Below are 12079 nucleotides of genomic sequence, written 5' to 3'. Positions count from 1 at the left end.
CCAGCGGATCTTTTATTGTAAAGGATTGTTTTTGCTATTCTGGGCTTTTTGTTTCTCCATATGAAGTTGAGAATTGTTCTTTCAATATCTTCAAAATATTTAGTAGGTATTCTGATAGGGATTGCATTGAATCTGTAAATTGCTTTTGGTAAGATGGCCATTTTTACTATGTTGATTCTTCCAATCCACGAACATGGTAGATCCCGCCATCTTCTGATGTCATTTTCAATCTCTTTCTTCAGAGGTTTAAAGTTTTTTTCAAATAAATCCTTCACTTGCTTGGTTAGGGTTATTCCTAGATATTTTATATTGCTTGTGGCTATCGTGAAGGGAGTAATTTTTCTAATTTCTTCCTCTGCCTGTTTGTCATTTGTATATAGGAAAGCTACTGACTTTTTTGAGTTTATTTTGTATCCTGCCAATTTGCTGAAGGTGTTTATCAGCTGTAGGAGTTCTCTGGTGGAATTTTGGGGGTCACTTATATACACTATCATATCATCTGCAAATAGGGATAATTTTACTTCTTCCTTTCCCATTTGGATCCCCTTGATCTCCTTTTGATGTCTTATTGCTCTGGCTAGAACTTCAAGAACTATATTAAAGAGGTATGGGGAAAGTGGGCAGCCTTGTCTGGTCCCTGATTTTAGAGGGATTTCCTTGAGTATCTCTCCATTTAATTTAATGTTGGCTATTGGTTTGCTATATATAGCCTTTATTGTGTTTAGAAAAGTGCCTTGTATTCCCGATCTCTCCAGAACTTTAAACATAAATGGGTGTTGGATTTTGTCAAATGCTTTTTCTGCATCTAAAGAGATGATCATATGGTTTTTCTCTTTCAGTTTGTTTATATGGTGGATTACATTGATGGATTTCCGTATGTTAAACCATCCCTGCATTCCTGGAATGAAGCCTACCTGGTCATGGTGAATGATGTCTTTGATATGCTGTTGTATTCGCTTTGCGAGTATTTTGTTGAGTATTTTTGCATCAATGTTCATAAGAGAAATTGGTCTGAAATTCTCTTTTTTTGTTGGGTCTTTGTGGGGTTTAGGTATCAATGTGACTGTGGCCTCATAAAAGGAGTTTGGTAATATTCCATCCATTTCTATCTTTCGGAATAGCTTGAATAGTATCGGTATTAGCTCCTCTTTGAAGGACTGGTAGAATTCTGCGCTGAAACCATCTGGCCCTGGGCTTTTTTTGGTTGGAAGACTATCAATGGTTGCTTCTATTTCTATAGGCGAAATAGGGCTATTTAATTTGTTTATCTGGTCTTGGTTCAATTTTGGTAAATGGAATCGGTCGAGAAATTTGTCCATTTCCCTTAAATTTTCAAATTTTGTGGCATAAATGTCTTTGAAGTAGGTCCTTACGATTCTTTGTATTTCTTCGGTGTCTGTTGTTATGTCTCCCTTTTCATTTCTGATTTTGTTAATTTGGATAGCTTTTCTTTGTCTTTTAGTTAGATTGGCTAACGGTTTGTCTATCTTGTTAATTTTCTCAAAGAACCAGCTCTTGGTTTTGTTGATTCTTTGGATTGTTGTCTTTGTTTCTAATTTATTGATTTCAGCCCTGAGTTTGATTATTTCCAGGCGTCTACTCCTCTTGGGTGTTTCTGCTTCTTTTTTTTCTAGGGCTTCCAGATGTGTTGTTAGGTTGTTTATGTGGGATGACTCCATTTTCTTTTTAAAGGCACTTAGTGCTATGAATTTTCCTCTTAGCACTGCTTTCAATGTGTCCCACAAATTTGGGTATGTTGTTCCATCATTTTCATTGAATTTCAGGAAGTCTTTTATTTCTTCCCTTATTTCTTCCGTGACCCATGTGTCATTAAGTAGAAAGTTGTTTAGTTTCCACGTGTTGGTATGCTTTTTGTTATTTCTATTGTTGTTGAAGTCCAGCCTTAGACCATGGTGATCTGATAAGATACAAGGTATTATTTCAATCTTCTTGTATCTGTTGAGGTTTGCTTCGTGACCAACTATGTGATCAATTTTAGAGAACGTTCCATGGGGTGCTGAGAAAAAGGTATACTCCTTTGCGTTTGGGTGGAAAGTTCTGTAGATATCTGTTAGATCCATTTGATTCATGACATTGGTTAATGAAGTTATTTCCCGGCTTAGTTTTGAAATCAAAGTCCTATCCTTGAGTGAAAGTGGGGTGTTGAAGTCTCCCACTATTAATGTGTGGGTATCGATGAATGGGGCAAGCTTTGTTAATAACTCTTTTACAAATGTCGGAGCCCTTGTATTCGGAGCATAGATGTTCAAAATCGTGATGTTTTCCTGGTTGACTTTACCTTTGACAAGTATGAAGTGACCATCCTTGTCTCTTTTGACTAATTTTGGTTGAAAGTCTATTTTATTAGATATTAGAATAGCTACCCCAGCTTGTTTCTTGTGACCATTTGCTTGGAATATTTTTCCCCAACCTTTCACTCTGAGGCAATGTCTGTCCTTGTGGTTGAGATGTGTTTCTTGAATGCAGAAGAATGTTGGGTCGTGTTTATGCATCCACTCTGTTAGTCTGTGTCTTTTTATTGGAGAGTTGAGACCATTAATGTTGAGAGATATTAATGACCAGTGATTGGTAAGTCCCTTCATTTTTGGTATTTATAACAATCGAGTTTTTGTGAAGTTGTGATTTTGCAATGGTGTAGTTATTTATTTCTTATGTATTTTTGGTTGTAGTTTGACCGGTTGGGGTGGAGTTTTCCTTCTAGTAACTTCTGTAAAGCCGGATTTGTTGCTAGGTATTGTGTGAATTTGTTTTTGTCATGGAATATCTTGTCTTCACCTCCAATGGTTATTGATAATTTTGCTGGATATAGTAGTCTTGCCTGGTATCTGTGTTCTCTTAGCGTTTGCAGAACCTCTGTCCAGGCCCTTCTGGCTTTCATGGTCTCTGCTGAGAAGTCAGGAGTGATTCTGATAGGTTTGCCTTCATATGTTACTCGTCCTTTTTCTCTTGCCGCTTTTAATATTTTTTCCTTGTTCTGTATATTTTGTGTTGTTATTATTATGTGGCGGGAAGATTTTCTTTTTGGGTCTATTCTATTTGGTGTTCTGTAGGCCTCTTGTATGTTCGTATGCATCTCCTTCTTCAAATTGGGGAAATTTTCTTCTATTATTCGGTTAAAGATATTTTCTGGGCTGTGGAGTCGGTTACCTTCTCTTTCCTCTATCCCTATTATTCTCAAGTTTCGTCTTTTCATGTTGTCTTTTATTTCATGAACGCTTTGTGTCAGGAACTTTTCAGATTTAGCATTATCCTGGATGATTGTTTCCAATTGTGCGATTGTATCTTCAAGTCCTGATATTCGTTCTTCCATTTCTTGCAATCTGTTAGATAAGGCCACCTCTGAGATGTTTGCTTTCTTTTCTGATGCTTCTCGATCGCGTTTTTCTTCCGTGCGTTCTTTTATGATTTCTTCCATTTTTATCTTCAGGTCTTGAACTGTTTTAATAATTTCCTTCATCTGGTTATTTGTGTTTTTCTGAAATTCTTCAAATGCCTCTTTATATGACTCTTTTAAGTCATCAGCCCTCTTGTTTGCTTCCTCCTGCATTTGTTTACAAAATTTATTTGATTCTTCCAATATCATCTTACTTACTAAGGATTTGAGGTGGTTTTCATGTATATCCATTGATGTTGGGTTCTCCAGGTTGTTTTCATTAGGATTGCTGGGATCTGGAGATGCCATCCTGTTTTGGTTTTTGTTAGCATTCTTTCGTTGTCCCCTTGTCATTTTGGTGAATCTGTGGGGAACAGGGAGTACTTCCCTGGACCAGGCTGGTGAATCAGATTCTACTCCTGTAGATTTTTCTCAACACCTTAGGCTCCAGGCTGAGTCCCGCGAAGTAGGTTTCTGTTTGGGCCTTTTCCCCTTACTGCTGTATCTCAAGTCAGCAGTATTGGGATCTAGAGTAAGGTCAGCACACAAGCTCTCTGGTTGTGTAGGTTGATCCCAGCTGTCTGTCTTTCCTGTTGCTTTGTAGCCAAGACAACAGGTGGATCAGATCTTCTGGGTTGTAGCTGTCTTAGGAGCGTTCAGCCTTTCCCATGAATTTGGGAGTTCTTGCTGGGTCTGCAGGAGCTGACACAGCTAGGATCTGCCTGTTGGAGATTACAGGATCTGTGCCTGTAACCATACGGTTTCAGGCCACTGGCAGTATCTGAGGAGGTAGCAGTTTCCACGCCCCTGTATGCCAGGCCACTCCCAGCTTGCTATAAATTAGCGGTTATACCCTGCACATATGAGCCTCAGCTCCCTATATTGTGGGATACAGCTAGGGAGAGCCCAGTCAGAGCCAGCAGTTCGTCCCCGTGGCTGGGGACAAAAGCAGGTTAGACCGCTCCCAGACGCTTTAAGGCAGCAGTTATTCCCTGCCAGCAAGGCCCACAGCTCCGGATAAAGTGGGCGGTCCTAACGAGGGCGCGCAAGAATGACCCCTGCTAGGTCTATTGTTCAGGTAGAGCCCAGTCAGAGCCAGCAGCTCGTCCCCTCGGCTGGCGACAAATCTCCTGTATTTTCCCTTTCTGCTAGAGAAAGGCAGCGTGCGTCGCCTTAGGGCAGCAGTTATTCCCTGCCAGTAAGACCCACAGCTCCCGATAACCTGGGTGGATCTGTCGCGGGCCCACAAAGATGGGCCCAGTTAGTTCAGTTGTTTGGGGATTGCCGGCAGTCGGGCCACGCAGCTGGCGCCAAAGGCAGTTCAGACCACTGGCGTGAATCTCCTGCCGGAGTACTGCCAGTTCCCTTTAGGGCAGTAGTTAGTCCCTGTAAGCGTGACCCTCGGCTCCCTATAACGTGGGCGGACCCACTGGGCTGTGGGAGCAGACCACGCCGGTTGCTAACTGCCCCAGTTTGCAGGGTCCAAACCTTTGTGTCTGGCTTCAGCTTGAGCGCAGGACGCGGACGCGGTCCCCAGATCTAGTTGGTTTTGGTGAGACTCGCCACCTGTGTTTCCACCCGGGTTAGGCAGGTGCCGTCCGCAGTTCGGCGCGGTGTGGATGTACAGGATCAATGGTAGTTTCACCCTATTCGCTGCGACTCCTCAGGCTTGGGGCTCCGGAAAATCTCCTCCCCAAATGGCGAATTTGGGTTTTTTGTGCTGGCTACAGCTTGATTGTGGATTCCTTTTCAGAGTTTGGGGAGTGCGTTTAGCCCTCGGGGCTGTCGCTTGTCCCGGGGTTGGACCCCCTGGTGGTCTGCGGAGTTTGGGGCCCCACTCACCTACAGTTCTCAAAATCCAGCAGTCTGTGGTTCCATTCAGGTCCCTGGTCTCCTCAGAGAAGATCCCAAAGTACTTTTTCTAAGTACCTAAGCAAATGCACCCACCTCTGTACTCGCAGAGCTGGTATACAATCTCCTTGCACCGAATTTTGAGTTTCCACTTGCTTCCTTGTTAGGATGTGATAGATACTCTTTCATTGATAACACTGAACAAATCAAAGGCACTCCATAAAGTGTTTGTTGAATGTGGTGGAAGAGAACAGAAGCCAGACAAAACATAGAATGATCTAGAAGTGAAAGGCATTCAATGAAGAAACTTAAGAAGAAAAGGACCTCATGGTGGACACTACAGTTCTCTACTTCCTGTGTACCCAAACCTGCTACATTTCCCAGACTCCTTTGTTACTGTCTGGGACGGATAACGGGGTTCAGCGAATGGGGTCCTGTCTTCCAAGGTTTCTTGGAGGAGTGCTCATGCTCTCCCCACACCTGTAGACACAGACAGTACAGTCAATATGGAAACTCAGGAATGGTGGGTCTCTGAATGGAAGGACACTGCTGAGAGCTAGATGGTGACAAGACACGAGCCTTACGTTGTGTTTAGACCCCAGTACTGAGGATAGTTAAAACCACTGAAGAGATAGTTATTATCACATTCATTCCCTTTACCAATGCACACTGGAAGAACCGTATTTACTACAACCCAAGTTATCCACTTTCTGCCTGCTGCTTGGTGCCCACCCTGCCTTTGTAAATAGCACCACACACAATCCCTTAATAGTATCCACTGAGGCTCTCCTTGGCTTTCAAATCCTAATGTCCTATTTGCATTCCTCTGAACGGCTTTTAATGTTTGCTACTGTAGTTTCATTCATATTAGCTTTTTCTCTTGTCTTTTAAACATCTCATGGTTATGTCAGCTTAATAAATCACTGTGGAATAACCCAGAGATACAGGAAACGCACTTTCCATCTGTACAGACCTGGAATATGGTGGTTCTGAAGGTCTCAGGCAGAGACCTTGAATTTGGATCTTGGCCCCTTTCCTAGTCCCCTAAATTGTCTGTGGACGACCTGGGAAAACTTATTTGCTAGGTGTGGTGGCTCAAATGAACATAGTTTCCATAGCTGCACAGGGAGTGGCACTCGTAGGAGGTGTGGCCTTGTTGGAGAAAGTGTGTCACTGGGTGTGGACTTTGAGGTCTCAGAAGCTCAAGCCAGGCCCAGTGGCTCAGTCTCCCCTTGCTGCCTGTGGATCCAGATGTAGACCTTTCTGCTACCTCTCCAGCACCACGTGTGCCTGTGTGCTGCCATGCTTCCAGCCATGGTAATAGGCTAAACCTCCAAACTGAAGGCCAGCCCCAATTAAATGCCATGACCATGGTGTCTCTTCACAGCAATAAAACCCTAAGACAGTAGGGGCTGGTGTGAAAGAGAGAGAATACTTGGGAAAGTCCTTTCCACCATCTGAGAATCTGAGTCTTCAAATGTGACCGATCGTATCATGACTTAGTTGAAACACCTTACTTCGCTCAACATATTAACTCAAACGTTTCTTGATGACCACCGTACTAGGCAATATACTTAGGTGACTGACACTCTAAAGGGCAACCATACTAAACACGCACGTGACCCTGGAGAAGATACTCACTTCTTTTGCATTTAGTTCCGTCCTGTAGGAAGGAGCAAGGATCCCTGAAGAATGGAACAGTGGCCCAGAGAGACACTGTGACAACAAAACAGCATTATTCAGGTCTGTACAGGCCGTAGGGAGAAATTTAGATTTCACCCCATGACAAGAACCCAAGGAAGGATTCAGTGAGAAAGGTAACCGAGAGAGCTGTGCAAACTAAACGGAGTTAGGCAGAATCCGCGTTCCGTCTAGAACAAGGGAAAGCAGCAGTTACAATCACTAACCAAGTAATATTTTAATGGTCCTGGGTAAAGGTTGAGATGAGTATTTAATACTTCATGTATTCAAATTCAAAGAAGGAAATTAAGTAAAACACTGCTTACTAGCCTCCACAGTAATTACAACTCATTCCTAATCATGAATTAACCTCCACTTTTTCTGTAAACCTATCTTCTCAAGATTCTAAAGATGTTAAGCATCAGAAACTAAGTCTCAAGTATAAAAAAATGTTTTTAATTAAGTGTGAAAGCAAAACAGGTACATCTATTTAAATAATCTTTACATATTTATAGATACAACAAAGACAAATAACTTATCAAAAATTACAAGTTTAAAGAGTACTATTTTTAAAAAGCCAATACAGTATTTGAAAATACTCTATTCATAATCAGTGACTATTATGTTTTTTAAAAAGTAACTCATGTTCTTGGGGAAATATGAAAGGTTTTTAAAGATGTCTGCCGGATTGCTCAGTAACAGGCTCTTGTTCGAGGTCTAAGAGAAGGCCCTCTTGCCGAGGACTGTGCTCCCACGGCGCTGTTGACTGCGCATGAGCTCAGTGTCTCACTTCACTTCCGATTTGAGAGCACCACATAAACAAAACCAAGTCCGAGTGCGTTTTGTGGTGATGCTGCTTTTCTTCATACGGAGCGGAGACCTTTCTCCTTTGCTGGGTGGAAAACCATGGTGTACTGGGATGTCCAGTCTATTATGCACGGCTTCACTAAGCCAAAGCAGCCACACTGAAAGAAATCTGCCAGGTTCTGTGTGAATCCAAGGCTGTCAAGGAAAGAAGAAGAGAAGATGGTTCACCACAGCTCCTCTGCTGCTTGCTCCATGGAGTCTTTCTAGGCCTCCGACTGTTCTTCTTCCCTTCCCTGTAAGACCCTGCCTGACGGCTCTTCTACCTTTACCACAATTCTTCTGCACTCTAAGGGACCCCTCCCTCCTTTTTGAGGCAGGGTGTTATGTAGTAAGACACTGGCTGGCCTGGAGCTCTCTAGGTAGATCAGACTGACCTCAAGCTCAGGAGATCCATCTACCTCTGCATCCTGAGTGTTGGGCATCAAAGGTGTGCACCACCACCTCTGGCCTGCCTCTGAACATCAATAAAGTAAATTTTAATTCTTCTGGCTAAGCCATCATAACATGGACTGATGACTGGCAGCTTAAAGTGATCATCACCAGCTTTTTACCACTCCCCAGTCCTGGCTGTCGCCATCTCTTCTCTCCTCCATAAATCCACACTGTGATCTCAAACCAATCTCTGCTTCTCTTGTCTAACAGCCTAACACCAAGAGCAGGCTTTGAAACAGGCTGCTCATGATATGTCGTGAGTGTTCAAACCCCTCGAGGGCTCTAGGTCACCTGTCATATGCCCAGCTTCCAAGACACCGATGTGGGTGACAGGGAGATAAGCTTCAAAGCCTTGTCTTTCACATCACAAAGCACTCTAATTTTCAGCTTGGGGACAGGTTTTCTAGGGAGACATTAGAAATCTAAAACTAGCTTCTCCCTGATGCAGGTGGGCATGTTACAAAGAGAAATAAAAGAATTACTGGGGCTAGAAACCCGATGAAATTTAGGCAAAGTGTACCACCTAATGCTTTTTACAGAGAACCCTGCGGCTGGCTAGTCAGGCACGTGTTCAACTATCTCATGCTCACTCCACGCCAGCAACACACAACCTTGTGATCACTTGGTTCAACTGGAGAGTCCCCATCTTGGCAAGACTTCAAAGTAACTTATATTTACACTGAGTCCAGTAGACTGAATCCCTGACCTCAATGGGCATATGACCTTATCACTCAAAACCCAGCCCTGAGGCTCAGCTCCACCAGACAGTGGGTTAGAGAATAGAACTGGGTCAGGAAATCAGTGGCTGGGATCTTCCAAAAACTCGGTGACCAGACCAGAACTCACTTACTTGTATGGTGTCTTCCTGAGGGACAATGTTTGCTTCATGTGCCTGCTCTGCTTTAACAGGCTGATTCTCTCATGGGAGGTTAGGCCCAGAAATGCAATCTGAAAAAGATGGAGGTAATCAAGAGCTACTACATAGCTCTATTCCTCTTAAAACTGCGTTATAGGAGGGTGGCAAACATTTGGTATTCTACAAAGACAACATTCCCTCAGACTTCTGGCCAAAAAGCAGGTTGAAAACAAAGATTCACAACTTTAAACTGAATTTAGCCAGGTAAGCACAATAGTTAGGCTCATTGTCTGAAGATTACCAACACTCAAGAAAGCAGTACACACTGGCTCAGAATGATAAAATAACTTCTCATTGATTCCAGCCATGTCTTGTGGCCTTATTTAGATTTCAACACAGGAACACTTAATTGTACAACAAATGAAACAGGGCAAGGTAGCATCAGTGCAATTATCACAGTTAAGTTCTGAGCTTTTTGTTTAAAAGATGAAAAGAAAGGTTAATACACCAAAGAGAAGAGCATCCAAACCCACAGTAAGGGCTAAGGTGGTGAGGAAGCTCTTAGGTCAGTATGGACTACAGCAGTTCACAGGGCTAGCTAATCTACACTGAAAACACCCCAAGTTTCCATTTCCAATCTGTAAAATGGAGTTATTACACCACCTTCATCATACGATGTTAAGGTTCTGAGATAACACATCTAAGGCACATGCTGAAGATCAGGCAGGGGAGGTAAGTGGTCCCAGGCCGCAGAGCTGAGAGGCAGAGTTGGGATGGGCAGTTCAGTGAGGACACAGCTTCTGCTCCCAACCAGCAACCTGCTTACTCAGTTTGATGTAATGCAGTTAGAACTATCTTAAATCAGAGCATCCTGGAAACCAGTTTTTTAAAAACTGGATTGTTTTGTTCCTTAAATAAACAATTGTACAATTCTTGTTTGTGAACATTATCTGAAACCTTTAATCCCTTTTTTTCTTACTTAATACAGACAAATATACCAGTCTTTCTTTAAATATTAATGTTATCATCTGCTTGTTTTGGAGAATAGGCTTTGCTATGCAGCCCAAACTGGCCTTTAACTTCAAATTCTCATGTTTTAACCTCTTGGGATCTTGCATTACAGCTGTTAGGACTCCACACACACCTTAGCTATTAAGGATGTCTGAACTGCACACAACACCTTATCACTGGGCCAGAAGCAATGCACTCTGCCTTTGTTAGATGTCATTTCCTCTCCTGTAAAATAGAGCTACTACTCTGGTATGTTCCTTGTCTCAAGTGTTTATGATGTGCAGATGCTTTGGAAACATGCTTACATGTAGTATTCCCTGAGAATACTGATTCTCGCTGTCTGAGCTGCTGACGTCTGGAGGATAAAAAGCAATGCTCAGTTTCCTCAGTGTTAACTCCCTTCCTCGGCATTTTCCTGACTTCCTTCTCTTGTCTTCTTACTTCCATCATTATCTCCCCCATAAAACCGAATCTACTCTGCTTTTGGTGAGTAGATTCTGAACCCCAGTCTTTGTTGTTGTTGCTGTTTATTGAGACAGGTTTCTCTGTGTAGCCTTAGCTGTCGTGGACTCTGTAGCTTTGTAGAGCAGGCTAGCCTTGAACTCACAGCGATCTGGCCTCTACCTCCCTGAGTGTTGGGATTAAAGGTGTGTGCCACCATGCCCGGCTCTGAACCCCAGTCTTAAGAACTGGCTAAGAGTGGTCACTGTGGCCCATTCCACGCAGTGGCGTGTGAACTTTCTTAATACGTGGCCACCCCAGCCACTAGTTAGTGGTCCGTCGTTCATCTCCCTCCTTCTTGCATCTATATTTTCATATATAGCATGGTATAAGGGGCAACAGAATTGGAAGAACTAAAGGAAGATAACTGCTTTGCATTTGTAAAACACTTTACAGTTTATATCATGTTTTCACACACCGTATAGCTTAAATATAAAATGAAAAGGACCCTGAATGGGTCTGTTAGAAGAACTAAGTCTCCAGTTCTGGTTTTACCACTTGCTGGGCCTCTGAGCAACTCAATTCACTACTCTGTATCATTATTTAAAAAAAAAAAAAAAAGCCGGATTAGAGCATTCCTGAGTGGGTACACCTTCAGCAAACAATTTATTATTCTAACCTTTAAGCTGCCTGTGAAAATGGACATTATTATCCTCATCTTACAGACAAGGATACTAAAGCTGAAGAGTGGGAGAGGACATATTAGACTTGTAGAGAGCCCTGAAGGTGGAACTGGATGCTGGTCTTCTGATTTTAAAGTCAAGTCTTTCTACCCAACTATGAGTCACTGAAAATTTCATTCACAGCCATAATGAAAAATACCTGAAAGAGTTGATTTATTAATAGAAATGTTGACCATGAGAAGTGGAAAGCTGCTAGCATGAAGATATATAAAACCCAGGGAGAACAGGCCACGATCTGATTGAGGTAGGTCCACAGTCCATCTTCCTTGAATGTTGTGGCACAGTGATTGGACCAATCTGTAAATCCACAAGGGGGAAAAGCATTATCAACAATGGCAAAAATCAGTTATCCTCTAAGAAGATAAAACTTATGTAGTTCTATTTAGGGAGAAATGATAGGCAACAGCATAAATCAGAATTCCCCTTTAGCGATGGGGAGAGAGCTTGGCATGGAGCATACTTAGCGTGTGTGTGGTCCTGGGTCCAAGACACAAGCATCAAAAGTAAAGCAAAGCAAAAGCAAAAGCAGAACTCCAACTCAGGAGTTTACTTTCTAAATGCCAGCTCAGCCACAGACACGAGAACAGGGCCTGAGTGCTAGAGAGGCTTTGATGGCACCACGCCAGCAGCCAACAGTGAAAGGAATACAAATAAAAAGGCCTAGAAAAATCTTCACTAAGAACAGCACAAACAGCATGATCAGAATAAAATACACTGGCCAGAATTTGTTAAGGGTTTAACAACTGAGGATAATGACAGGTAAGCCATCTTCTTCACTGGCTTATGGATTGAATACAGGATTGC

The 12079-nt window shown here is 42.6% G+C and overlaps 1 protein-coding gene across 1 annotated transcript in view; it reads right to left on the bottom strand.

Moving 5' to 3' along the window:
- Nucleotides 1-7360: 7360 nt before the first annotated feature.
- The window catches only part of ZDHHC13 (zDHHC palmitoyltransferase 13), a 40924-nt gene continuing 36205 nt past the window's right edge, over nucleotides 7361-12079 (bottom strand). The window contains exons 15-17 of the mRNA XM_084772868.1: nucleotides 11415-11572; nucleotides 9075-9172; nucleotides 7361-7927 (exon numbers count right to left, since the gene is read on the bottom strand). Of these exons, the coding sequence (XP_084628994.1) occupies nucleotides 7789-7927; nucleotides 9075-9172; nucleotides 11415-11572 (395 nt within the window). The 3' untranslated portion in view covers nucleotides 7361-7788. The remainder of the gene's footprint in view (nucleotides 7928-9074; nucleotides 9173-11414; nucleotides 11573-12079) is intronic.

This window comes from Acomys minous (assembly GCF_964271855.1).
Source record: "Acomys minous genome assembly, chromosome: 2".
In the NCBI taxonomy this organism is placed as follows: Eukaryota; Metazoa; Chordata; class Mammalia; order Rodentia; family Muridae; genus Acomys; species Acomys minous.
This window is presented reverse-complemented; position numbering and strand designations above follow the sequence as displayed.